The sequence below is a fragment of the Rhincodon typus genome, chromosome 21 (genome assembly GCF_021869965.1).
Source record: "Rhincodon typus isolate 14 chromosome 21, sRhiTyp1.1, whole genome shotgun sequence".
In the NCBI taxonomy this organism is placed as follows: Eukaryota; Metazoa; Chordata; class Chondrichthyes; order Orectolobiformes; family Rhincodontidae; genus Rhincodon; species Rhincodon typus.
Window position 1 is genome coordinate 49,125,261 of NC_063352.1, and position 26,373 is coordinate 49,151,633.

At 40.4% G+C, this 26,373-nt stretch overlaps 1 protein-coding gene across 3 annotated transcripts in view; it reads left to right on the top strand.

Moving 5' to 3' along the window:
* chst12a (carbohydrate (chondroitin 4) sulfotransferase 12a) overlaps positions 1-24,147 on the top strand; it is a 41,905-nt gene extending 17,758 nt beyond the window's left edge. The window contains exons 2-4 of one of the 3 annotated variants that reach the window (XR_007264337.1): positions 206-2,781; positions 20,744-20,888; positions 23,531-24,147. Coding sequence is in view for 1 of the 3 variants with exons in the window: in XM_048609313.1 (XP_048465270.1) it covers positions 273-1,577 (1,305 nt within the window). In the remaining 2 variants the exon portion in view is untranslated. The other 2 variants (XR_007264338.1, XM_048609313.1) reach the window with 2 other exon arrangements.
* Positions 24,148-26,373: the final 2,226 nt, after the last annotated feature.

Genomic DNA, 26,373 nt, shown 5'->3' on the forward strand with positions numbered 1-26,373 from the left:
TGCTGCTTGGCCTGCTGTGTTCATCCAGCCCTGCACCTTGTTGTCTCTTATTATAATTGTATGTCGGGTGGAATCAAAGCACCAAGTTTCTTTGTGATTATACTGTTTTAAACCAAAAAACAGTTCGGTTAAATACCCCTGCTAATATTCTTGTATGGCACAGGTCATGAATAACTTATTTTGAAATCTTTCTCTTTTGTTTCAGAGTCCACTTGTTTCAAGATGATTCTTTTTAGATGAGCACATAGTGGACACTCGGAGGCAGGGCAGGTATGCACTTACTCAAAATGAGTAAATCTCGGATCTTCCAGATTTGTGGCATCATGGCCTCTGTGTTTATGATTCTGTTGATAATTTTATATTGGGATGATGTTGGAACAGCCCATTTTCACTTGCACACTACTATTTCAAGAATTCAGGTTGCACACCTCCCTCTAAAGACAAACTTAAACCATAACCAGCTGAATTCCAAAAAGACAGTAGAAGAAAGAATGCCCAGTTCTGAACCTGACATTATTCAGGATGATCTTGATTTTTTGTTGTTTGAAAACACAAAAGGATACCTACAGGAAGGAGATTCTCCTGAGATGGAAGAAACTGTCAATACAATATCTGAACGCAACCTTGAGAAACTCCCAGGCTTTGACTTGGGAATCAATTCTGCCAAAACAAAGACGGAGTTAGAAAGGATACAAAACGAGAGGAAACAAAATATTAAAGATGTGTGTGCAGACTCCAGTATCATGTTCTCAGGGAAAAATAGGAATTTTGAAGATATTCCAAATAAAGAATTGGACCATCTTATTGTGGATGACCAGCATGGCGTTATTTACTGTTATGTTCCCAAAGTGGCCTGCACTAATTGGAAGCGGATTATGATTTTATTAAGTGGCAGTATTTTGAAGCAAGGCACTCCATATAGTGATCCACTTGAGATCCCCAGGGATTTAGTGCATAACTCAACCAGTCATTTCACCTTCAACAAGTTCTGGAAACGTTATGGCAAATTCTCAAAACACCTCATGAAGATTAAGCTGAAAAAGTACACAAAGTTTCTCTTTGTTCGTGATCCTTTTGTAAGATTAATCTCGGCATTCCGCAGCAAGTTTGAAATTAAGAATGAGGATTTTTATAATCGTTTTGCAATCCCAATGCTACAACTGTATGCTAATTATTCTGACCCACCATCAACTGTAAATGAGGCTTTCTCTGCAGGAATCAAGCCCAGTTTTGTCAACTTCATTCAGTATTTGTTGGACCCTCAGACAGAGAAGAATATGCCTTTTAATGAACACTGGCGGCAGGTATACAGGCTTTGTCACCCATGCCAAATAAATTATGACTTTATTGGAAAACTTGAAAGTTTGGACGAGGATGCTAGCTACTTACTGAAGTTGCTCAATGTGGAAAAGCTTGTTCAGTTTCCACAAAGTTTACGGAACCGGACAGTAAACAGCTGGGAAGAGGACTGGTTTTCAAAAATTCCAGTAGCTTGGAGAAAACAACTTTATGAATTGTATATGCCTGATTTTGTTATCTTTGGCTATCCTAAGCCAACAAACTTGTTATTTGATTGATGTTGAAAATGCACTAGAAATCTTTTATAAAGAAAAGTATGCAGTGAATTCTTCATACGCAGCTCCTGGATAGGCTTTGTCTTGCCAGAAATATGATGGAAGTTTTGTGAGGTTGTCTCAATTTTGCATTGCATTGCTTACATTTATGATACATGAAATTATTCCCCACTCTCATCATGCAGCCAAACCACAAAAGTAGTTTTGTTTTCATTTTGGCCAGTAAAGGACTTTAAGCAGGTCACCTTGCCAAAATGGATAGACTTGATAGTCTGCTGAAAATCCAGATTGATAACCAGTCTCTTGAGTTTTATATTCCATATATGCTGAACTGACAAGCAGTGGAATATAATCACTGGCATTTATCAATGTGATGTTCTTTACTATGCTGTAATTATGATATTTTAGGTGATTAAATGTGGATAACTCCATAGCAGCCAGTGAAAAATCAAAAGCAATTTCACTTCTGCTCTCTGAAGTTCAAACTATATAGTATTGGTTATTTGAATCAGCACCAGGCCTGTTGCTGTCGTGAGAACTTGCCTTTATGAATGCCCACTCCTGTGATATTGATTTTTAAAGATAATTCCTTCTCTCTCTAAAATTTCTTTACTTGTAAAGTCCAGAATTGATGTACCTTGCTTTTGTCACAACCTCTGCAATCATGAAGGCATCCTGCGTAACAGGTCTCGGACAATTACCTGGATTTCTCACTTGTTAAAGCAAAAGTAGCCTAGACTGCAAGCATCTTCTGATCTTCATAATTCATTTTGATGTAGTAAATTGAAAGGAATCTGTCACGGGAAAATTAAGACAGTGAAGAATTCTTACTTGAATTAAAACATCCCTCTGACCAGACCATTAGAGTGCAGTATTAGGTTAATTTTAAACAAAACTGTAGTATTATTACAGGCTATTTTTAACTTTGCATTTTTAAAAATTAATTCATGGAATGGGGAAGTCATTGGCCAAGCCAGCATTTATCACCCATCCTAATGTTATTAAGCATATGGGCTACAAGCAATGCCATCTGTAACTGTTATGATTGGAATATTGTCAAAACAAAGTTTTGTGCCTTGAATTCCTTTATTGCAGTAAACAGGTTTTGCACATAATTCCAGGAAGTGTCAAATTTCAATTAGTAAGTTGAGCTACTGACCCTAGTTAATAAAGTCACATAGAAATGTGTCACAATATTTGACTATTGGTAAGTATTATACAAATATATATTTTATATGTTTATGGGATAAAGCAATAGATTTTGTTGAGAGTTAAGAAAGTACCTTGTTTGTTAATTTTGGGGATTTTGCACATTTTGATGTTTGTATAGCCTAAGAGAGAATAGTTATAGCTAAAAGGAAAACTAAGGGATTATTTTCTGTACTAAATAATTAACTTTCCATTTTTCAAAGCAAAGTCCTCTTATTTTGGAAACTGTCTTAAATGAGAGTAATTTTTGCCTCATGAAAATCTGATATTTTGAATCTGTTTCTTTGTAAATAACTGCCTAATAGCTGCTTTAATTTTAATGAGGGATTGATTGGGTCTTTGGAGCTGACAGGAGAAAATTGGAAATGCTCATCTGTGAGAAAATTGTTGCTGCCTTGAAGCAGCAGCTGCCATTAAATCAGTGGAACTCTTCCATAATGCACACATTAAAATTCAGACTTTCTGCAAACACTCCTTATTTGGGTTTATTGCAAAAAGACAGCTTCTGTAAGCAAAACATTATCTCATGTGGTCTGAAACTTAATATGTGTGTAACATGTTACAGTGTTTTATACGTTAAATTGTTTGAAATCATATTAAAGTCACACTTGCGGCTGTGCACAGAACACCTCACAGTCAATGAAATGCAGTAATGTTGTTTTGTAGGCAAAAGGAGACACTACAACATCTCAGAAACAGCACTGCAGGAATGAATGACTGAATTAGACTGCCTGCTTGAACCAATTAATGTCCAACCTAAAGGGTGTTCCTCTGGCAAAGTGGAAATTCTTCCATTTAGGTTACATGTTGAAGTCCCAGGCTGGAATATGAGCCTATCAGAAAAAACCCCAGCTGTTCACAATAAATATCAATGATTTGGACATGGGAACCAATTGTAATTTTTCCATATTTTCAGTTGATGTAATTCTAAGCAGGGATGTGAATAGTGAGAAAGATATAAAATGGCTTCTGGAGAATTTTGACAGACTTAGTGAATGAACAAGAACATGGTAGAAAGAACATACGGTATAAAAGTGACATTATCCTCTGGTGGGAGGAACAGATGTACAGAAAATTTCTTGAATGATGAGAGATTGAAAAGTGTGCAGATGTGTAAAGGGACTTGGGGATCCTTGTTAATAAGTCACTGAAGGCTAACAGGCAGGTGCAACAATTAATTAGGAAGGATAATGGAATGTTAAACAAACACAAAATGTTGGAGAAACTCAAGCTCTAGCAGCACCTGTGGGGAGAGGAGCAAATGTTTAAAATCCGATATGACTCTTCTTCAGAATTGCTTTTATTTTCCATTGTGGGGTAGGGTGGAATCAGTGACAGTCACTAAGGGAGATGTGGCTGTGAAAGCAAGTTTTGCCAAACACTTTATCAAACACTAGGAAGGAGATAGAAACATGCCTAAAGATTAGCAGAAATCCAGTTGGAAAATTAGAACTTCAACGTGGATATACCTGGAAGAAAAGTGTCAGTGAATTAATACTGCAGGCGCTGGAAATCTGAAATAAACACAAAATGTTAGAGAAATTCAGTAGGCCTGGTAGAATCTGTGGAGAGAGAAATAAAGTTGGCATTTCGAGTCTGATATAACTTCTTCAGAACTGGAATGTTAGCCTTTATTGCAAGATAATTTGAGTAGAGGTATAGTGAAGTTTTGCTTCGGTTGTACTGAAGCTTAATTAGACCACACATGGAGTTATGTGTGCACTTTTGGTTTCATTACCTCAAAAAGATATTGCCACATCAGCAGTGCAACAAAAGTTCGTGAGGCTTGTTCCTTGCTTGGCAAGACCTTCCATGAAGAGTGATTGGGCAAGGTAGCCAAGATTCTCTAAAGTTTCAAAGAATGACAGGCAATGTCATTGAAACCTACAAAATACTTAAAGGGATAGACATGGGGCAGAAAGGGACAGATAGACAGAAAGAGGCAATTCAGCTCATTGAATCTGCACCAACGCTCCAAAGAGCATCCTGCCAAAACTCTCTCCCACCCCCAGTGTAATCCCTGGATGGCTAATCTGCCTTGCCTGCATATCCCTGGACACTGCAGGGCATGGCTAGTCCTCACCTACACACCTTTAGACTGTGGGAGGAGACGAGAGCTCCTGAATGAAACCCATGCAGATATGGGGCGAATGAAACTCCACACAGACAGCCACCTGAGGGTGGAATCGAGCACAGGTCCCTGGCACTGTGAAGCAGCAGGGCTAACCAGTTGGAGGTAAGTCGTTTCCCCAATTGTGTAGTCTAAAAGAAGGGGGTGCAGCTTAAAAATAAGATAAAAAAATCTTTCACTCATAAAGTTGTGAACCTTTGGAATTTACTACCCCAGAGGGTGTGAAGTTCAGGTTTGGGTGTATTTGGGAAGTAAAGATCAATCATTTCTTGATCACCAATGATCTAAAGGGTTATAGGATTGGGGTGGATTAAGGAGATTCAAGTGTCTGACCAGCCATGATTGTATTAAATAGCGGAGCAGGCTCAACAGACTGCATAACCTATTCCTATCCCCTTTTGACAGAGCTATGAAGATTAACAGTAAGCCAAGCATATAGCACTGGAGATATGGATGGGAATTTTGCCATCTCCTTATCACAGTAGGCCATGTGATGAAGAGTAATAGCTTATTTTATCTAGAAGTGAGGGAAATTCACTTCTGATTCAAAATATACAGCCAGAAAAATTGCATATAGACTAAGCAATTGTAGTTAGTTCTCAAGAGTGTAAATATATTTTACACAGGGCAGTCTGATAATTTGCAAGGGAGTGGCATAGGCTGTTTTCTTGACTTCGAAGTGATATTTGTATACCTATTAGTTGATGACCCTAACTTCAGAGTTGAGTGTTATTTTAAAATGTTATTTTAAAAACTTGAATGGAGAAAATGTAGTTCCTGAGCATGAATGGTTAGGACTGAAGAACCTTTATACAACAAAGAGCCTTTTACATCGATTATGTTAATAACATTCTTTTTTTTTTACCTTGGGTAATGCTTCCGTTTATAAATTCATAGCCTTTGACACAAGTCAGCAAAAGAAGGAACCACTGTCTGACAAAGAACCTATCCATTAGTGCCTTTTTTTTTAAAAGGACCAATCGTTTCATTATGTTAAACTTTGAGAAAAAGCCTATGCCTTCAACCTTTTTTGCCTGTGTTTAATATTTTAGAGATACAAGTGTGCATTTGATGTAAATGACTCCTGGATTAAAAAATATTACATTGGAAATCTGAGTTAAATAGCCCCCTATGGACATATAAGTGCCTCCATATTTCCTTTCTTACCTCACCAGATTAGGGAGCCATTTTCAAAATGCAGATTGAGCTAACTGAAGGCCAATGTTAACCATCAGTATATTGACCTTAAATGTCAGATGCATATGCTATAGTTTTGCTGCAAGTTTGAACCATGCTTTTGTCAGAGAATGTAACATACTGAATAATTCTGCTTTCTGCTGTGTCGGGATATCTGAAAGTCAGTGCTTGAAATTGAACAGATGCTAAAAACATGAGAAAGTCTAGAAATTGTTTTTTGTGAAAATAAAACTGAGTACTATGGATGGAAGGTAACCCTTAATGTCTCCTTCCCGTTTGTAACTATTATTTTGAAACTGTTACCAATATTCTTGCCAAAGTATTCCTTCAGTTAAAATTTCAATTTCGTTGTATTGGCCGCTAGCATCTGTTAGCCAGCAATGGTGAAAAGGATCACTTAAAGAGAAATAGAACCTCGAACATCATATCTGTGCCAACTACAATGCAATTCTAAACTAATCGTATCTGGCTGCAAATTTTCCATATCCCTCTATTCCCTGCCTGTTCATGTGCCTCTCAAACATTGCTAACATATCTGCTACCACTCTGGCTGTGCGTTCCAGGCAATTACCACCCTCTATATAAAAAAATATACTTTCCTCTCTCATCTACTTTTAAACATTTCCCCTCTCACCTATCCCCTCCTTCTAGTTGATTTTTTCACCCTGGGCAAAAGTTTCCAACTATCCACCCTATCCATGCCTCTCATAATTCTACATGCTCCTATCAGGTCATCCCTCAGCCTCCGACGCTCTGGCAAAAACAATCCAAGTTTATCCAACCTCACCTTATACTTAATACACTCTGATCCAGGCAACATTCCTGGTTAATCTCTTGTGCAACCTCTCGAAACCCCTCTATCTTGCTATTGTGTGGCAACCGGAACTGCATGTGCAATTTCAAATGTGGCCTAACTAAAGTCTTATACAGCTGCAACATGACTTGCCAATTTTTATTCTCAATTCCCCGACTGATTAAGGCAAGCGTGTTGTACGCCTTCTTTGCTATCTTATCCATTTGTGTTGCAACCCTTAGGGAGCTGTGGACTTGTATTCTAAGATCCCTCTATATATTAATGCTCCTAAGTGTCCTGCCATTTACTGTATTCTTTCTCCTCCAAATGCATTTTGCTTCAAGCAAGACATTAGTTAATTGAGTTCCAGGCATACAATTAAATATATTGTAACCGTAAAACTTGTTTCTGTGCTAACAATCACTGGTTACACAATTGCAATATCTTGGCATCTCACCAGATACTTATATTATCAAGTGCTAATCTCTAATGGGCCAGTTGGGCAACTTCCTCCCTACCTTTTCCTTAGAAGTGTGTGAGTGCAACAAGCAAACATTATTTTAATGCCCTTTTCTTTCTTTCTATGCCTTCACTGTTCCCAGTGACTTAATTTTGCCTTCCAGACTTTTTGAAACCAAAAGCTTGACTGAGTTAATAACTAATAGTTCAGAATATTGGTAAACATCAGAAAATAGTAGTGGTGAACAATCAACTCAAAGCAAATTTCTGAAAATACCGGAAGAAGAATTATGTTAGACTCAATGTTAAATGTTACTCTCTCTGCAGCCAATGCCAGACCTGCTGGGTTTTCTCCAGCATTTTCTGTTTTTATTGGTGATGAACAGCCCTCTTTTAGACTGAAGGGAAGTCCACAATTTTGTCTCCTATGACTGTTGTACTTCCTGAGATATATACTGACCTATATGATTTTGGTGTGGAATTTCAAAGTTTGTAAATGACATGAAATGTACAAATGTAATAAACAATGATCAGGAAGAGACTTTAGGAGGCCATAGGCTAGACAGGCATGTGGGAAAATAAACTTAGTGAAGAGAAATGTGTAGTAATTCATTTTGGTAGAGAAATTGTGGAAAAGTTAAAATCTAAGCTATTTTAAAAAGGATGCAGAACCAGAGCTTTAGGGTGTATACACATAAAACTTTGAAGATGGCAGGACATGATGAGAAATTTGTTATCTCTTGGCTCATATAGAGCAAAAGCTATAATGTATTCAGCTGTTCAAACTAATCATGTCCCGTATAACGGACTGCATTGCTGTGATGCCTCTTTCACCTTTGCAGATGAAGAGTTGCATCTTCATGTCTTCGATGACTATTCTAGATGATCACAGTCACACACTGGCAATTCGCTAAAATTCTCCACTTGTGCATCAAATATTTGCTAATTAAGACTGTTTAAAAAGTCATATGGGATCCGTGACTTATGACTGGAGGCAGAGATTACAAAAGGAAAGTTACACTGAATCTTTATAAAACGTCCTAATGAGACCTCAGATGGAGCACTATGGTCAATCCTAGGCACTCCACTTTAAGAATGATATCAAGTCCTCAGACACAATGGGATTCATTGGAATGGTGCCAGCGAAGCAGGATTCCATTTACAAGGAAGCAGAGATTGTTCTCTTTAAAGCAAGTGGCTAAAGGGACATTGGATGTGGTGTTCTAAATTATGAAGGCTTTCAATTGAATAAGGAGAAACTGTTTTCAGTGGCAAACTCCCCATTATGAAAGGGCATGAATTTAAGATAATTGACAAATGAAGTGGAGTAAAATTGAGAATGTTTTTTGTAATGCAGTGAGCTGTTAGGATTTGAATGCTCTGCCTGAAATGTGATAGAAGCAATTTCAGTAGCAACATTTGAAAAGGAATTAGTTCAGTACTAAAAGGGAAAACCTGTTCGGTGGTCAAGTCAAAGAGTGGGGTGTTAGGGTTATTTGACTACCTTTTAAAGAGCCATCACTGGCACAATGAATGGAAAGGCCCTCTTTCAGACTGTATCACTCTGAAAACCATATTTATAAGTTTGCTTGTATGATCTTTCCTCTTTGAGCTTTCTGCATATTTTTGAATTATTTGTACAGGTTTAGTAACAGTTTTTTTGTTGGGGTTGTGGATTATTTGAAGTTCCTTGTTTTTGTAGGTTGTGAGGAAATACTTAACAATTTTAAAACCCTATTTTTCAACAGAATTTTTAAGTCATTGAGACAGTTATTGATAAAATGCAAGTAATGGAATATACATTGAGTCACTTTTAAAATCTGTGTCATAGTGCGTTACTACCTTATTACAATGAAAAAGTGTAACAGACCTGGCAGACTGCTTTAGAAAGTTTGTAGACATGTTGACATTATGGATTGTTTAAAATGACACATCAATTACCAAAAAAAAATCTACTTCCATCTATTAATGATCAAATCTGCTTCTCACTAAGATGTCCCTATATTGGAATATATAAATTTGGTGCTGACTCTCTGGTAAATACAGGCGACAGTTTTTTTAAACAAGTTTTGTTAAATGGAAGGTTTTCAGGAGGGCATCTAGATAATTGTTGTTTCATGGCATTGTGCTTAATGGTTTTATAACCCTTTTAATCATTGTGCTAGATCAAAAAGTTAGTAGAAAACTGAATTCACTGTTATGTTGCACATTAGTATAGTCATCTCATACTTGTGAGAAGTTACAATTGATTTTAAATGATATAAGGGAATGTTAGGATAAATATTTTGTAATTGTTCAGAGACCAGATGTGCTTTTTTCAAAAGAAAATATTTTTATTAATAAATCAAATCTCTGAGAATTTGTGTATGTTGGTCCTAAGACTATGTATCTCCACAGCCAGGTCAGTGTTCCGCCCTTGCATGCACAGTAGTGCTTCTTTTCATCTGTTTCCTGTTTAAGAACATAAAAAGGGGAGAGTCGTAAACATTTCTGCAGACTGAGTTCTACATAAATGCATTTGAAGCTCCAAATGTCAAGAAATTGTGTGTATTTTGGAACTTCCTTTAACTTTTCTCCTTGAAATGCATGTCAAACTATTTAATAATTTCTAGTTTCCAAAGAGATGTGGTCGCATTGAGGTCTGTGACCATAAATGAATTGGACAGTGGTAAAATTGTGCATTAGGAACAAAAGCCAATAGATTTTGTTTAGTCTGTCATTTTTTAAAACTGGTATTTATAAATTTTATAGATAAAATTGAATAGATAAGGGATTGACCATTACGTACATCCTTTGGCTTTTACTCAAAAGATACCAAAACTGCTGATAACAGTCTTTTATTTTGAGGGCTTGCATTTCTATAAAAAAGGTTACAAAGTGAAGAATATGCCTTTCTTAAATATGTATAGGAAAAGTTTTTGAAAAAAATTGCTTTTCTGTTTTTGTTGTAGTAAATTGTGCAATAAAATTGCTCAGGCGTACTTAAATAACATTGGCCTCTGTGTGATGAATGAGGTGCAAGATGTGAGTGTGATTAAAAATACAAAACTAAATCCAACTGAACATTTAAATTTCTGTTTCTGTTGAGAATTGTACAATGTAGAAGTTGATAGGCTGACATGAACATTAGTTATTTTTTAAATACGAAAGAACTGCGAATGCTGTAAATCAGGAGCAAAAACAAAGTTGCTGGAAAAGCTCAGCAGGTCTGGCAGCATCTGCGAAGGAAAAAACAGAGTTAACGTTTCGGGTCCGGTGACCCTTCCTCAGAACTGATGGTGGCTGGGAAAACGGCAGTTTACATGGAGAAAATGGGGAGGTGGGTGGGGTAGGGAGTAAACGATAGGATAGAGTCCAAAGAGAGAGATAGACAGTTGGACAGGCAAAGGAGTTACTAACAATCAGGCTGGGAGTGTGAATAGCTGTTAATGGGGACTGTTAGTGACTAACAACAGCGGGTGTGTAATGGCAGGCTATATGGTAACAAGGCCTGGTGTGTGGGGTAGGGGACTAGGACATGGGAGAGTTTAGGCCCTAAAATTATTGAACTCAATATTGAGTCCAGACTGCTGTAGGGTCCCCAAGCGGAAAATGAGGTGTTGTTCCACCAGCTTGCGTTGGGCTTCGCTGGAACACTGCAGCAAGCTAGAGACAGAGATGTTGGCCAGGGAGCAAAGTGGTGTGTTAAAGTGGCAGGCAAAAGGTAGTTCAGGGTCTTTTTTGCAAGCAGGACGTAGGTGTTCTGTGAAGCAGTCGCCAAGTCTACGCTTCGTTTCCCCAATATAGAGGAGACCACATTGTGGTCAACAACTCAAAAATACCCATGGTCCTCTGGAACCTTCCTCTCCTCACCTTCCCTCTGACTCTATCTCCTTCTCCAACGCCCCCACCTCCTGTCAGGTATTCACCATCCCATCTAACCTTCCGTTCTCCGATGCTGATGTTCTCCGTACTCAGCAATGGCCTCAGCTTTATTCCTCTGCATCCCCACCTTAACGAATTTTGGGCACGACATGACATCGAACTCTTCTTCCGTCTTCGTCACCTCCATGCTCATTTCTCTGGATAAGACTCCTCTCCCTGTCCCACAGACATCTTTGCACAACTCCAACAGTCTCCCTCCATCTGGACCCCTCCCTCCGGCCTCTTACCTGTATTCGATCTGTTCATTGAGAACTGTCAACGTGACATTAGTCGCCTCAATTTCGCTGCCCCCTCACCAAATCCAACCTATCTCCCTCCGAAATGACTGCACTCCATGCACTCAGATCTAACCCTGACTTTGATATTAGGCCTACCAATAAGGGTGGTGCTGTTGTAGTCTGGTGTACTGACCCTCTACCTTGCAGATGCTGAGTGCCAACTCTCAGAAACCTCCTCCTATCTTCCCCTGGACCATGACCTCAGCATGACACATCAGGCCATTGTATCCACTACGGTAACTGATCTCATTTCATCCGGTGATCTCCCCCCCTCCACTTCCAAGCTAATAGTTCCCCAACCCCGCACAGCTCGTTTCTACCTCCTGCCAAAAATCCACAAACAGGACTGTCTGGGCCGACCCATTGTTTCAGCCTGCTCGTGCCCCACAGAACTAATCTCTTCCTACCTTGACTCAGTCTTCTGTCCCCTGGTCCAATCCGTACCCACGTACACCCATGATTCCTCTGATGCCTTACGTCGGTTTCAAAACTTCCAGTTTACCAGTTCCAGCCACCTCCTCTTTACCATGGATGTGCAATCCCTTTACATGTCCATTCCCCACCAGGAGGGTCTTAGGACTGTCTGCTTCTTCCTGGAGCAAAGACCTGAACCATTCCCACCCACCACCACCCTCCTCCACTTGGCCGAGCTTGTCCTCACCCTCAACAACTTCTCTTTCAACTCCTCTCATTTTCTTCAGGTAAGAGGGGTTGCCATGGGTACCCGCCTGGGCCCTAGCTATGCCTGTCTCTTCATGGGGTATGTGAAACATTCCTTCTTCCAGTTCTATTCCGGCCCCCACCCACAACTTTTTCTCCGATACATCGATGATTTCATCGGTGCTGCTTCCCCCTCTGGTCTGGAATTAGAAGACTTCATCAATTTCGTCTCCAATTTCCACCCTGCCCTCACTTTCACCTGGTCTGTCTCTGATTCCTCCCTTCCCTTCCTTGACATTTCTGTTTCCATTTCTGGGGATAGGCTGGCCACTTATGTCCATGACAAACCCACTTACTCCCATAGCTACCTGGACTATACATCCTCACACCCCACTTCCTGTAAAGACTCCATCCCGTTCTCTCAGTTCTTCCGTCTCCGTCGCATGTGTTCAGATGAGGCCAACTTCGACAAGGGAGTCTCCAAACTGTCCACCTTCTTCCTCAACTGAGGATTCCCCACCTCCGTAGTCAACAGGGCCCTCAACCAGGTCCGACCCATCTCCCGCACTTCCGCCCACACCCCTTCTCTTCCCTCCCGCAACAACGATAGGGTTCCGCTTATCCTCACCTACCATCCCACCAGCATCCACATCCAGAAGATCATCAGACTCCATTTCCGCCACCTCCAGTGAGATGCCACCACTAGACACATATTCCCCTCCCCTCCCTTGTCCACCTTCTGCAGGGACCGTTCCCTCCGGGACACCCTGGTCCACACTTCCTTCACCCCCAACACCCCTCCACAGCCCTACGGCACCTTCCCCTGTAACCGGCGAAGGTGCAACACCTGCCCATTTACCTCCTCTCTCCCCAGTATCCAAGGGCCCAAACATACCCTCCATGTGAAGCAACACTTCACCTGCACTTCCCAGAATCTAGTCTACTGCATTCGCTGCTCACAATGTGGTCTCTTCTACACTGGGGAAACGAAGTGTGGACTTGGTGACTGCTTCGCGGAACACCTACGTTCTGCCTGCAAAAAAGGACCCTGAGCTACCTTTTGCCTGCCACTTTAACGCAACACCCTGCTCCCTAGCCAACGTCTCTGTCTCTGGCTTGCTGCAGTGTTCCAGCAAAGCCCAATGCAAGCCGGAGGAACAACACCTCATTTTCCGCTTGGGGACCCTACAGCCGTCTGGACTCAATATTGAGTTCAATAATTTTAGGGCCTAAACTCTCCCATGTCCCAGCCCCCTACCCCACACACCAGGCCTTGTTACAACATAGCCTGCCATTACACACCCCCTGTTGTTAGTCACTAACAGTCCCCATTAACAGCTATTCACACTCCCAGCCTGATTGTTAGTAACTCCTTTGTCTGTCCAACTGTCTTTCTCTCTCTTTAAGCTCTATTCTATCGTTTACTCCCTACTCCACCCGCCTCCCTATTTTCTCCATATAAACTGACGTTTTCCCAGCCACAGAGATAGTAGGAACTGCAGATGCTGGAGAATCCGAGACAACAAGGTGCAGAGCTGGATGAACACAGCAGGCCAAGCAGCATCATAGGAGCAGAAAGGCTGACGTTTCGGGCGGGTCTAGGCCCGAAATATCAGCCTTTCTGCTCCTATGATGCTTCTTGGCCTGCTGTGTTCATCCAGCTCTGCACCTTGTTGTCTCGTTTTCCCAGCCACCATCAGTTCTGAGGAAGGGTCACCGGACCCGAAATGTTAACTCTGTTTTTTCCTTCGCAGATGCTGCCAGACCTGCTGAGCTTTTCCAGCAACTTTGTTTTTGCTTTTTTTTTGTTCACTAAGCTGCAGTTCTATTTGTTGTCTATCCCTATTAAGGACATTAATTAGCAACTGATTTTTAACCCTCCTTACGACAGCAAAATCTTAGGATATTGTGCACACTTCCATCTATCCCAACACAAATGGGAATACACTAAAATCATAATTTGATTTTGACATAAATAGCAAATTATTTAGAAGTGTTGCAACCCTTTTGACCACATTGACACAGCCTAGATTTTCAGTCATCTTGGAGCCCTTCACAATTTCAGGTCATGATTCTGATATTCCCCACTCCATTCTGAGGGTTTTCATTTTTCACCAGGGACTTTAATGGACTGTGCTGGTTCAGGTTGCGATTGGCAACCTGACTTGGCTGGCTCCATTGTGGAAGTAGGCATTTACCAATACTCCACCTTTATCACAGAGTCCAGCCATCTTTTTAAACCTTTATGGATCACCTCTCTTTATTCTAGAGGTGTTGTAGACCATAGACTGCATGAGGGAACATTTTGGAAGGTAAGTTCAAAAGGTTGTCCATATCTGTCCTGCACCCCCACCATCACCCTTGCTGAGCTAAGACACTTATGTGCCCAGTTATCCCTGATAAATGCTACAGATGTAATGAATCCTGGATTGACAATAGAATGTGTAAAAATAAACTTTTTGAAAAGAGTCATTTATTCATTACTTTTGTGAAAGTTTTTAAAGGCAGGGCAAAAATGTGTTGATCATTCAGACCATTTAAAGTATCCATAGCAGAAACTGCAAACACCTAAGACTCCTTGTTCTTGTATAAATAAACATTTCATAATTGACAGAAGGGATTGAAGTACCAGAGCTGCCAATCAAGTAGTACTTTCCCAGGAACTCAGTAGTTTCAACAATCTAATTGATGTCTGGGTACTCAACCAAACCTTATTATTTTATTGGCTGACAACTCAGGACATCCAGTACGCAGTTGAAGGAGGATTGAAGTACCATAGCTTGATATGAGGGTTATGTGTAGAGGTGAGAGGCAAAGCCTGTGATTGGGGATTTAGGGGCCATTGTGGGAGTGAATGGATGAAGCAGGGGCATTGTGTGGAGTATGAGGGATGAGAGTTGGACAATCTTTAATATAGTGGATGCACCTTTTAAAGTGCCCACCTTGGCTTGGGCTGTCTCCAAACTGTTCTTGGACTGACTGCTTGCAGCTCAGACAATGAAGAGCGCAGCTCTGGAGCTGCTTTCTCCTGAGTAAAGTGAGATGATCTGGGAATTTTCCTGACTCCCACTAGTCCCCTAGAGGATTAAAATACAGGCTTTTTTTTTTAATAACTCTGTTTGATAGGTGCTGCAAGTATATTTAATCTTTTTGCAGAATTTGGGAGATACATCATATTTTTGACTACCCAATCTGATCATATATTGTAAATGAGATGCGCATTCTTTTTGTACCTGTAGGAGAATTCTTGTAAACAGTTAAAATAATTTTTTAGATCAAAAGAATTGCAAAATGGATCTAGTTTTATATTTATATGTGCATTTGTATTTATACATTTATGCATATATATAGCACCTTTCACATGTTTACAAACCAAGGATATCCCAAAATAATCATAGCTTATCAAATACTTTTTGAATGCCAATCATCCTTATAATTTAGGGAAACAACACTGTCAATTTGTACGCTGCAAACTCCCACCGGAGTTCTGTTTCAGTGATATTGTTCAAGGGGATATACATTGGCCAGGATGCCACAAACACACTCCAATTCTTCGAATAGTATTGTGCAATTATTTGCACCCAGCTCAGAAGGCGAACAGAATTTTTTTGTAATAACTCATCTGTTGAAAGGGAGGTTGGTGCAATGCTGTATGAATTTCTTGGTATTTGACTGCCCTTCAAAGTAGTAGAATCCTGAAAAAGTCCTCCAATGCAAGGTGCATTTTCTCAGCAGTAATCGGTTTCAGAAATGTTGATGCCATATTTATTGATCGTTATCAATACAATATTCTAGTCTTCCATAAGACTCTTAGAGCAGAAAGAGGCAATTGAGTCCATTCCACCATTTAATGCAATCGTGGTTGAGATCATGGTTGGTCTATAATCCTCAGCTCCATTTTCCTGCCTTTTTCCCGTAAACCTTGATTTCTTTAGTAATTAAAAATCAGTCTCAGTATCAAGACCCAGCCTTGACATCCTTCTGTGGTAAAGAAGTCCACATATTCACCACCCTCTTAGAGAAAATATGTTTCCTTCTCATCTTTGTCTTAAATGGCAATGCCTTACTCCTTATTATGTCCTTTTGGTTTGAGACTTCCTCATAGGCAGAAGCAATGTCTCTATCAACCCTGTCAAACCCCTTGAGAATCTTTTATGTTTCAATAAGGTCCCCTCTCATTCTCCTAAACTCTAATGTGTACACGCTGAGCCCCTCCTCATAAATAAACTCCCTCCATATGTCAGTTCTGAGGAAGATTCACTGGATCTGAAACATTAACTCTAATTTCTCTCCACAGATACTGCCAGACCTTGTGTCATCCTCCCTGTTTGCCTTCCCACCTATTTTTGTGTTGTCTGCAAACTTGGTTATAGTACATTCGCTTCTGCGATCCAAGCCGTTAATATTATGGTAAATGATTGTGGCTACAACTCTGATCCCTGTGGCATTGGGGTTGGTTTGTTCATGATGCAGAGTAACACCAACAAATGTGTGTTCAATTCCTGCACTAGCTGAGGTTACCATGAAATCCCACCTTTGTGACCTCTCCCCTCGCCTGAGGAATGGTGAGCCTCCAATTAGATTGCCATCAGTCATCTCTTCCTAATGAGATATCACCAGAGTCACAGGGGACCATAGGCTGTTTTTACATTTTTATCCTGTGACACTCCATAAATTACAGTTTGCTATCCTGAAAATGCCTTTGGAAATCCAAATATATGACATCTACCGGCTCCCCTAGATCTATCCTGCTTCTTCCCTCAAAGAACTGTAATAAATATGTCAGGTGTGATTTCCCCTTCATGAAGCTATTCTACCATGTCAAACATCACAAAGTGCTTCATGTGCAAAGTGTAATGCAAGCATTGATGAAACTCATGTCTTGTGAGATCAATGTCAAAACTATAGATTTTAACATTTTTGATGACAGGAGTGTAACGAGCAGGATAAAGCAGTTTGAAATTCACACTGATAAACCAAAATGTTCTGCCATTTATGGTGGGGTGGCATGATGGCTCAGTGGTTAGCACTGCTGCCTCACAGCACCCGGGACCTGGATTCAACTCCAGCCTTGGGCGACTGTCTGTGTGAAGTTTGCACATTCTCCCCGTGTCTGCGTGGGTTTTTTCCACAAAAATGTGGAGGTTAGGTGGATTGGCCATGGGGAATGCATGGACGAAGTGGGTCTGGGCAGGATGATCTTCAGAGGGTCGGTGTGGACTTGATTGACTGAATGGCCTGCTCCCACATTGTAGGGATTCTGTCATTTTTTGAATGAAAGAGTGTAAGGAAGCCATATTTGGAAGTTTGTGCTCCAAAGTTAGAAGAGATTGCACTGGTAGCGTTGGTCAAGAGCGTGGTGAGATTTGTAAATAGTGATAAAGCAGTTCATCATGGAATAATGGAGGCAGCACAGTGGCTCAGTGGTTAGCACTGCTGCTTCACAGCGCTAGGGATCTGCGTTCAATTCCAATCTTGGGTGAACGTCTGGAGTTCTGCACGTTCTCCTCATGTCTGTGTGGGTTTCCATCAAGTGCTCCTGTTTCCTCCCACAGTAGAAGGATGTGCAGGTTAGGTGGATTAGCCATGGTAAATGTGGGGTTATGGGGTATAGGATAGAACTGAGTGAGATACTCTTCAGAGGGTCAGTGAAAATTTGATGGGCCAAAAGGCCTTTATCTGCACTGGAGGGATTCTAATGGTTACGTACAGGAAGAGGCCATATGGCCACTTGTCTGTGCCCTTTCTCTCAAAAGGCAATTCATCTAGTGCCGATCCCTTGCCTTTTCCCTGGAGCCCTGCAAATGCTTCCTCTTCTGATAATGATCCAATTCTCTTTCTGAAGCCACAATTGAATTTGTCTCTGCACACCCCCAAACACTCGGGCAATACACACCACTTCCTTACCACTTACAGCATGATAAAACTTTTCCTCATTTCACTGCAACTTCATCGCTTGTCACTTAAAGCAGTGCCTTCTGGCCTTAATCCTTCCAAAAATGAGAACAGTTTCCTTCTATCTACTCGTCTAGAACTCCCATGATTTTGAGTATCTTTATCAAATCTCAGCTTTTTCTTTAAAGAGAGCAGCTCCAGTTTCTGCAATCTCTAACACTAAAGTTTTGTTTTTAACTCCTTGGTGTCATTCTGGTGAATGTCACCTAGAACATAGAACATAACAGCGCAGTACAGGCCCTTCGGCCCTCGATGTTGCGCTGACCTGTGAAAACCAATCTGAAGCCCATCTAACCTAAACTATTCCATTATCATCCATATGTTTATCCAATGACCATTTAAATGCCCTTAAAGTGGGCGAGTCTACTATTTTTGCAGGCAGGGCATTCCACGCCCTTACTAGTCTCTGAGTAAAGAACCTACCTCTGACATCTGTCCTATATCTATCACCCCTCCATTTAAAGCTATGTCCCCTCGTGCTAGCCATCACCATCCGAGGAAAAAGGCTCCCACTGTCCACCCTATCTAATCCTCTGATGATCTTGTATGTCTCTATCAAGTCACCTCTTAACCTTCTTCTCTCTAACGAAAACAGCCTCAAAACCCTCAGCCTTTCCTCATAAGACCTTCCCTCCATACCAGGCAACATCCTGGTAAATCTCCTCTGCACCCTTTCCAATGCTTCCACATCCTTCCTATAATGCGGTGACCAGAACTGTACGCAATACTCCAAGTGCGGCCGCACCAGAGTTTTGTACAGCTGCAACATGACCTCATGGCTCCGAAACTCAATCCCTCTACCAATAAAACCTAACATACTGTATGCCTTCTTAACAACGCTATCAACCTGGGTGGCAACTTTCAGTGATCTATGCACATGGACACCGAGATCTTTCTGCTCATCCACACTACCAAGAATCTTACCATTAGCCCAGTACTCTGTATTCCTGTTACTCCTTCCAAAGTGAATCACCTCACACTTTTCCGCATTAAACTCCATTTGCCACCTCTCAGCCCAGCTCTGCAGCTTATCTATGTCCCTCTGTAACCTACAACATCCTTCTGCACTATCCACAACTCCACCGACTTTGGTGTCATCCGCAAATTTACTAACCCATCCTTCTACGCCCTCATCCAGGTCATTTATAAAAATGACAAACAGCAGTGGCCCCAAAACAGATCCTTGAGGTACACCACTAGTAACTGAACTCCAGGATGAACATTTCCCATCAACCACCACCCTCTGTCTTCTTACAGCTAGCCAATTTCTGATCCAAACTGCTAAATCACCCTCAATCCCATGCCTCCGTATTCCTCCATTAGAGAGCTTCCTGCTCTCTAATGGCACCTAACAGTGCCCAGAACTGGATGCAGAATTAGAGCTGAGATTAAACCTGACCTGTTGCTTTCAATGGTTTGTACATGTGTGTCTCCAGGTCCCTCTGTTCCTGCATTCCTTATGCCTTTTACATTGTGTGGCCCCAGAGACCTACGTTGGCTAGATGTAAACATGCGGATCAGATTAGTACCAGCAACATTGTTTAATTCTGACTCCAGTAAAGGTCAATTTGGAGCCTGCCTCCTTGCTCTTGCTTCAGGGGAAAAAACAGATCATGGCACTTTGCTTTTCTCCCCTTTCACAGATTTGTGCAGCATCTACTTTCTTGCTATTCATCTTGTACATCAGCAATACCTCATCTCTGTTTGTAAATCCCTTGTTAGATCTCTAATTGATACTACTCCTTTTACTATAAAACTCTGGTTAGACCACACTTGGAATATTGTGTTCAGTTCTGGACACCTCATTATAGGAAAGATGTGGAAGCTTTCGAGAGGGTGCAGAGGAGATTTACCAGGATGCTGCCTGGACTGGAGGGTAGGTCTTATGAGGAAAGGTTGAGGGAGCTAGGGCTTTTCTCATTGGAGCGAAGGATGAGAGGTGACTTGATAGAGGTGTACAAGATGATGAGAGGCATAGATAGAGTGGATAGTCAAGAGACTTTTTCCCAGGGCGGAAATGACTATTACGAGGGGGCATAAGAACGCAGGTAAGTGGATCTGAGTCCACGAAAAAACCAGCCATGATCTTATTGAATGGCGGAGCAGGCTTGAAGGGCCGGACGGCCTACTCCTGCTCTTAGTTCTTATGTTCTTATAATTTTAAGGTGGTTGGAGGAAGGTATAAGGGAGATGTCAGAGGCAGGTTCTTTATACAGAGTGGTGGGTGTGTGGAATGCGCTGCCGGCAGTGGTAGTGGAGTCAGATACTTTAGAGATTTTTAAGCGACTCTTGGATAGGCACACGGAGGATAGTAAACTGTAGGGTATGCAGGGTAGTTTGATCTTAGTAGGATAATAGGCAAAACATCGTGGGCCGAAGGGCCTGTCCTGTTCTATGTTCTATGTTCTTTTACCTTGCTATTCTTTTCACTTCTCTTATTTGCTTGTTTAAGTTCCCCTGTACACTTTCTAAATTCAACATGGTTTTAAACAGAATTATCCATCAAACAGATGTCATGTGCACCCCTTTTCTTCTATGTTTTCTCTATTTCTTTTGCATTCAGTGAGTTCAGGATTTGTTTGCCTGGTGCAGCGGCCTCCTTCCGGGTCTCCCAGAGTGGTGTGGCGTCTTTCTGGACTCCTGCAGCGGCCTCCCAGCGTGTCAGCGATGCGGCATGGAGCCAGGACTGGAAGCAAGGTCCCAGCTTGGTCTGTTGTACTGAACTTTTATTTCTGCAATGCTGGACATTTTACTTCTCTATTGCCTAAAATGTTGTAACTAAAGAAGCTGTGCCTTGGTACTTTTGTATCTACGTTGGCGCTGTAATTGGTGACGTATAAATTTTTCGCTATACTCATTGAATATATGAGATAATAAAGGATATTCTATTCTATTTCCCTCATGATGAATATGCCTCGACTGTACACAAACTATCTCCTCTCTAAAGGCAGCCTATTGTACAGTTTCAGTTTTGCCTACTAATCTTTGATACCAGTTTTTCTGAGCCAGATTTATTCTTGCCATTGAAGTTGGCCTTCATCCAATCAGTTATTCTTACTCAGAATTGCTCCTTGCCTTTTCTATCTCCTTATTCAATGATAGCTATCTCCTGACAATTTCAGCCACTGACATGATCGACTTGGCCCATCTTATTCCCATATATTAAACCAAATTCCTCGGCAATGCCTTCTTTCATGTTCTTATGCCCCCTCGTAATAGTCACTTTCGCCCTGGGAACATACTGTAGAAAATTCTCCTGAATGCATGAGAAAATCTCTCCCCCTTATTATTATACCTATCCATATTTGGAAAGTTAAAAACCCCATTATAACTACTCTATAATTCTTGACTGCTCTGTGCTTTCCTTCCCTATCTTTCCTAATAGTTGTTAGCCTATACAATACAGCCAAATTTTCATTTGGTTTATTATGAGACAGCGAGTGAGAGAATGATAGAAGTCATCTATGGCTCAGTTGATGGCACTAAGTTAGTAGGTTTTTGAGATCAAGTTGAAGTCTAGGATTTGAATGCAAGAAATCAAAAAGAAGATGCTTTAATGCAGTACAGGAATGTGCTGCACTGTTCTGAATGCCACAGATGAGATGTTAAATCGAGGACCATCTACTCTCAAGGTGAATACGAAAGATTCCATAGTAATATTTTGAAGAAGAAAACGGCAGTTATCTTTTGATGTTTAAACCCTAATGAAGGTCTCAAAACAGATCATCTGGACAGTATTACATTGTTGTTTGTGGGAGATGCTATGTGTATTTTGACTACCCATTTTCTGACTTTAAAAAAGGGATTACACTTCAACAGAATGTGATTGGCTGTGAAATACTATGCGAGATCCTGGAGTAATGAAAAGCAATATATGCAAGTCTGTGTGTAGGTACGATTGTTGATACCTGATGTAGTTTTTTGTTTTAATTTAAAATGTATATTTTTCTGTAATAGCTCAGGAGATTGTTGAACCACATCTTGTGTTTTTGCAACAAACATTGTTTCCTTTGAGGATTTCTAAAAGAAGGAAAATTGTGCAATTTTAAGAGCATGTTTTGAGCAATATGCAAAGTACACTTTCAAATCCATTAAAGAAATAATTTTCACAAGTGGTAATTAACAGTTGAACAAATGAAAAAATGTCAGCACCAGCTTGAAAATCATATACTCTGCCAATCTGCTTCGGTTCTGCTTTTAGACCATTGATTCTGTTTATTTACATGCTTTAACTGTCCTTCAATCCAAGTGCAGATGTCAGAAAAGTTAGTAACCCCATTTCTTTCTGAATATGAACTTGCAAAAACAGACACATAGAAACATGCTCTATGTTAGAGGGGTTGTAATTAAAAATTATTTGTGTAATAGTATTATGGGAAATTCTTTCTGTAATTAGTGTGAGTTTTGTGCTAATTTTACAGTGACCCATGTCATTTACAGCTGCATGTTCAATGTTACGATCATCTCACTTTGTATTTTAAACAATGAGAGTTTGTGTTTTATAGAGTCATACTGTGATTCAGCACGGAAACAAGCCCTTCTGCCCAACTTGTTCATGCCGACCAGGTTTCCTGAACTGAATTAGTCCCATTTACCTGTGTCTTTCTAGCCTCTCCTTATAACTCAAACCTTTCAGTCACGGTAACATTCTTATAAATTTTTTTTGTACCCTTTGCAGTTTAACATCATCCTTTCTATAGTAGGGCAACCAGAATTGTACACAGTACTCCAAAAATGACCTTACCAATGTCTTGTATAGTCATAACATGATGTCCCAACTCCTGTACTCCATGCTCTGACCGATGAAGGCAAGCATGCCAAATGCCTTCTTCACCATTTTGTCTACTTGTTACACCACTTCCAACGAACTATGTACCTGCACCCCTAGGTCTGTCTGTTTGACAACTTTCCTCAGGGCCCTACCAGTAACTGTGTAAGTCCTACCCTAGTTTCTCTTACCAAAATACAACACATTGAGTTTAGTGGCAGATAAATGCAATCTGCCATTCCTTGGCCCACTGGCCGAGTTGATCAAGATCTTCTTGTACTCTTAGATAACCTTTCTCACTGCCCACTATACCACCAATTTTGGGGTCATTCACAAATTTACTAACCATACCTCCTATCTTTTCATCCAAATCGCTTATATAAATGACAAATAACAGTGGACCCAGCACTGGTCCTTGTGGCCCACTGCTGGTCACAGTCCTTGAGTCTGAACAACAACCCTGTAGCACTACCCTATGTCTCCTACTATCAAGCCAGTTTTGTATCCAATTGGCTAGCTGTTCCTGATCTAACCTTACCAACTTATCTACCATGTTTTACTATCATTTATGTTGAAATACAGGTCCATGAGGAAGTTTTGTGGCGCAGTGCATAACCACCTTGCCACAAAATCAGAAGCTCCTGGTTTGAAGGTTCACTTGGGCATTTGACGACCAAGGAAGGTGCATTCATGGCTTATCATCAACCTGTACCTCCTTCAAACACAAGCCAGTGGCTGGCTGCAACACGTGCAATGTCACAGCAATTCAAGACTCCTGGGCAGCCAATGTGGATCAAATTGGTGCCAACAGCACTGCGTTCAAACTCCCTTCCATCTGATGTGGATTCAGGACCTGCCTCCAAGACCAACCTGTGGTGACCGTGGTGTTAAGGTTTGGGCCTGTCTTCAGACCGAAAATTTGAGCAGAAGATAGGTCCAATCAGCTATTGCATTGTTTTAACCTTCACTGTGTTTCTACATGCTCTAGCATTCTGCATCTGTTTTTGCTATTGGTACATTAACTGGCAAACTGTTTTATTTTATGAACCACAATGTAGCAAAATCCTTTATTAATAGAATTGGACTGAATAAAAATAGTATAAATGACTGGTCTTATTTTTGTCTATATTGCTCAAGGGACCCATGAATTTTATGTTAGTATTGTCTTCAATAAAACAAAACTGGATTTTCACATGCCAGACCAGGCATTCTTGTTTCACTTTTTCTGACTTGTATAAGGCAAAATTCTTTGTGATGAAATTGCTGCCATAACATATTCTGCAAAAATATAATTTAACATCTAAAACTGTGAATGAACTGCAGGAGGATAACACATTCACCTCACCGCAACATCACACAGCCTACCCAGAAAATCCAGCACAGAATTGATTTAATTCTGTTTTTAAAAATTCAGATACATCTATCCTTTACGATCATGAAGGAGGATTTTTTAAAAGTAGAAATTCTAAAGCAATTTAAAAATTAGAAGATGAGCATAATGGAATTAAATGGATACCCATTACACTGACATAATTATGTGTTATGATAGAATGCCAATTAATGCTGTGATCAATTTAATGCACCTAATTTGATGGTACCTGAATTTTCTGGAAATCCATTTGTGTTAGTACTAGAATGGAAGCTCTGAATTTCACAAGGAGAGGCAACATATAGATTGCTGAAATAAGGGTGATCATTCGGATGCTGTCTGTTTATATTGCCTCATGTAAATACTCTATTAGCAGAGGCATCAACTAATACACAAAATAATTAGGGAAGTAGTGTGTCCAGAATAATTAATAAACCTGTCATATCACCGATGATCTCAATGAATTCAGTGTAAGTCATCTCTCCAACTCTCTATTGGACAAATAATACGCTGACAAAGCACATGTTTAAATATGAGATAGTAGGAACTGCATTTTTTTCTGAAGAAGGGTCTAGGCCCGAAACGTCAGCTTTCCTGCTCCTCTGATGCTGCTTGGCCTGCTGTGTTCGTCTAGCTCTACACCTTGTTATCTCTGTTTAAATATGACTTGTGTTTATTTAGAAATATAATATTAATAGAAGCAACAGTCAAAACTAAGATAAATCATACTTGTTTAGTTTACTTATAAAACCAAAAGTTCAAAGCTTAATTTTATTCTTGGATTGCCAACTCTGTTTAGATTTATTCCTCACTTGACCTTGTGTTGTCCTGCCTGCTGAAAAGACCTTTTATCTTCCCCATATTTCATGATAAAAATTACAATGTTCAAACAAAGAGCAAAACATTTTTAATGCTCCTGTGTTTTCTATTTTTCTCTCAGTGATTCGTAACAATGTCCGAGAGACTAATCTTTAATTCCAGGTGGATTGGCAACCCAAACATAAGATAAAGCTGAACCATGAATTTAAAGATGAACAGAACAGCTCTCCAAACTGTCTGTGGATAGGGAAGTAATTCACTCAAGTAATTGTACACACCTTTATTATTCATCAAAGCTAAAACAGAGTTGCCTAAAAGTCAAAAATTGTGTTTTACCATTGAAAATAGTGGTTCTCACAGGAAGAGCTGTAAGTAGAAGACTGCTTCACCAGAAATTGATTGCCAGCTATGTATATTTCCTTGCTTGCAGCCTCCCCTGATGTAACATATAATTACAATTGATTATAACTGCTTCTTGCAGGGACATCAATACAATTAATTGACTTTGACAATAATGTAGAGCTGTTATTTCAGAAATTCCCAAAGAGGATTGTTAAGTGGGGCTACAAGCTATGAGACAGCAATGGTCTCCATGGAGCTTCTACCACGTTACAGCCACTCTGTCTTTAACAGGCCCTGCATGGAAACAGATACTTTGGTCCAATCAGTCCATACTGACCATAACTGCAAACTAACCTAGTCCCACCTACATGTGCTTGGCCCATAGTCTTCCAAATATTTCTTATTCATATACTTATCCAAGTGTCTTTTAAATGTCATAACTGCACACACATCCACCACTTCCTACCACACACGAACCACTCTCTATGTAAAAACAAATGCCCCTCATCTTTTTTAAATCTTTCTCCTTTCACCTTAAAAATATGCTCCCTAGTCTTGAAATCCCTCACCCTAGGGAAAAGACACCTGTCATTAAGACAGCTGCCATTCAACTTGTCCATTCCCATCATGATTTTGTAAACCTCTATAAGGTCACCCCTCAACCTCCTACGCTCCAGTGAAAAAATATCCTGGGCTATCCAGCCTCTTCTTATAACTCGAAACCTCCATTCCCAGTAATTCCTTTCTGAACCCTCTCCAGTTTAATAATATCCTTCCTAAAACTGGGTGACCAGAACAGGACACAATATTCCAGAAGATGGCCTCACCAACGTCCTATACATTATCAACATAATGTTTCAACTCCTATATTCAAAGTTTTGAGCAGTGAAGGTAA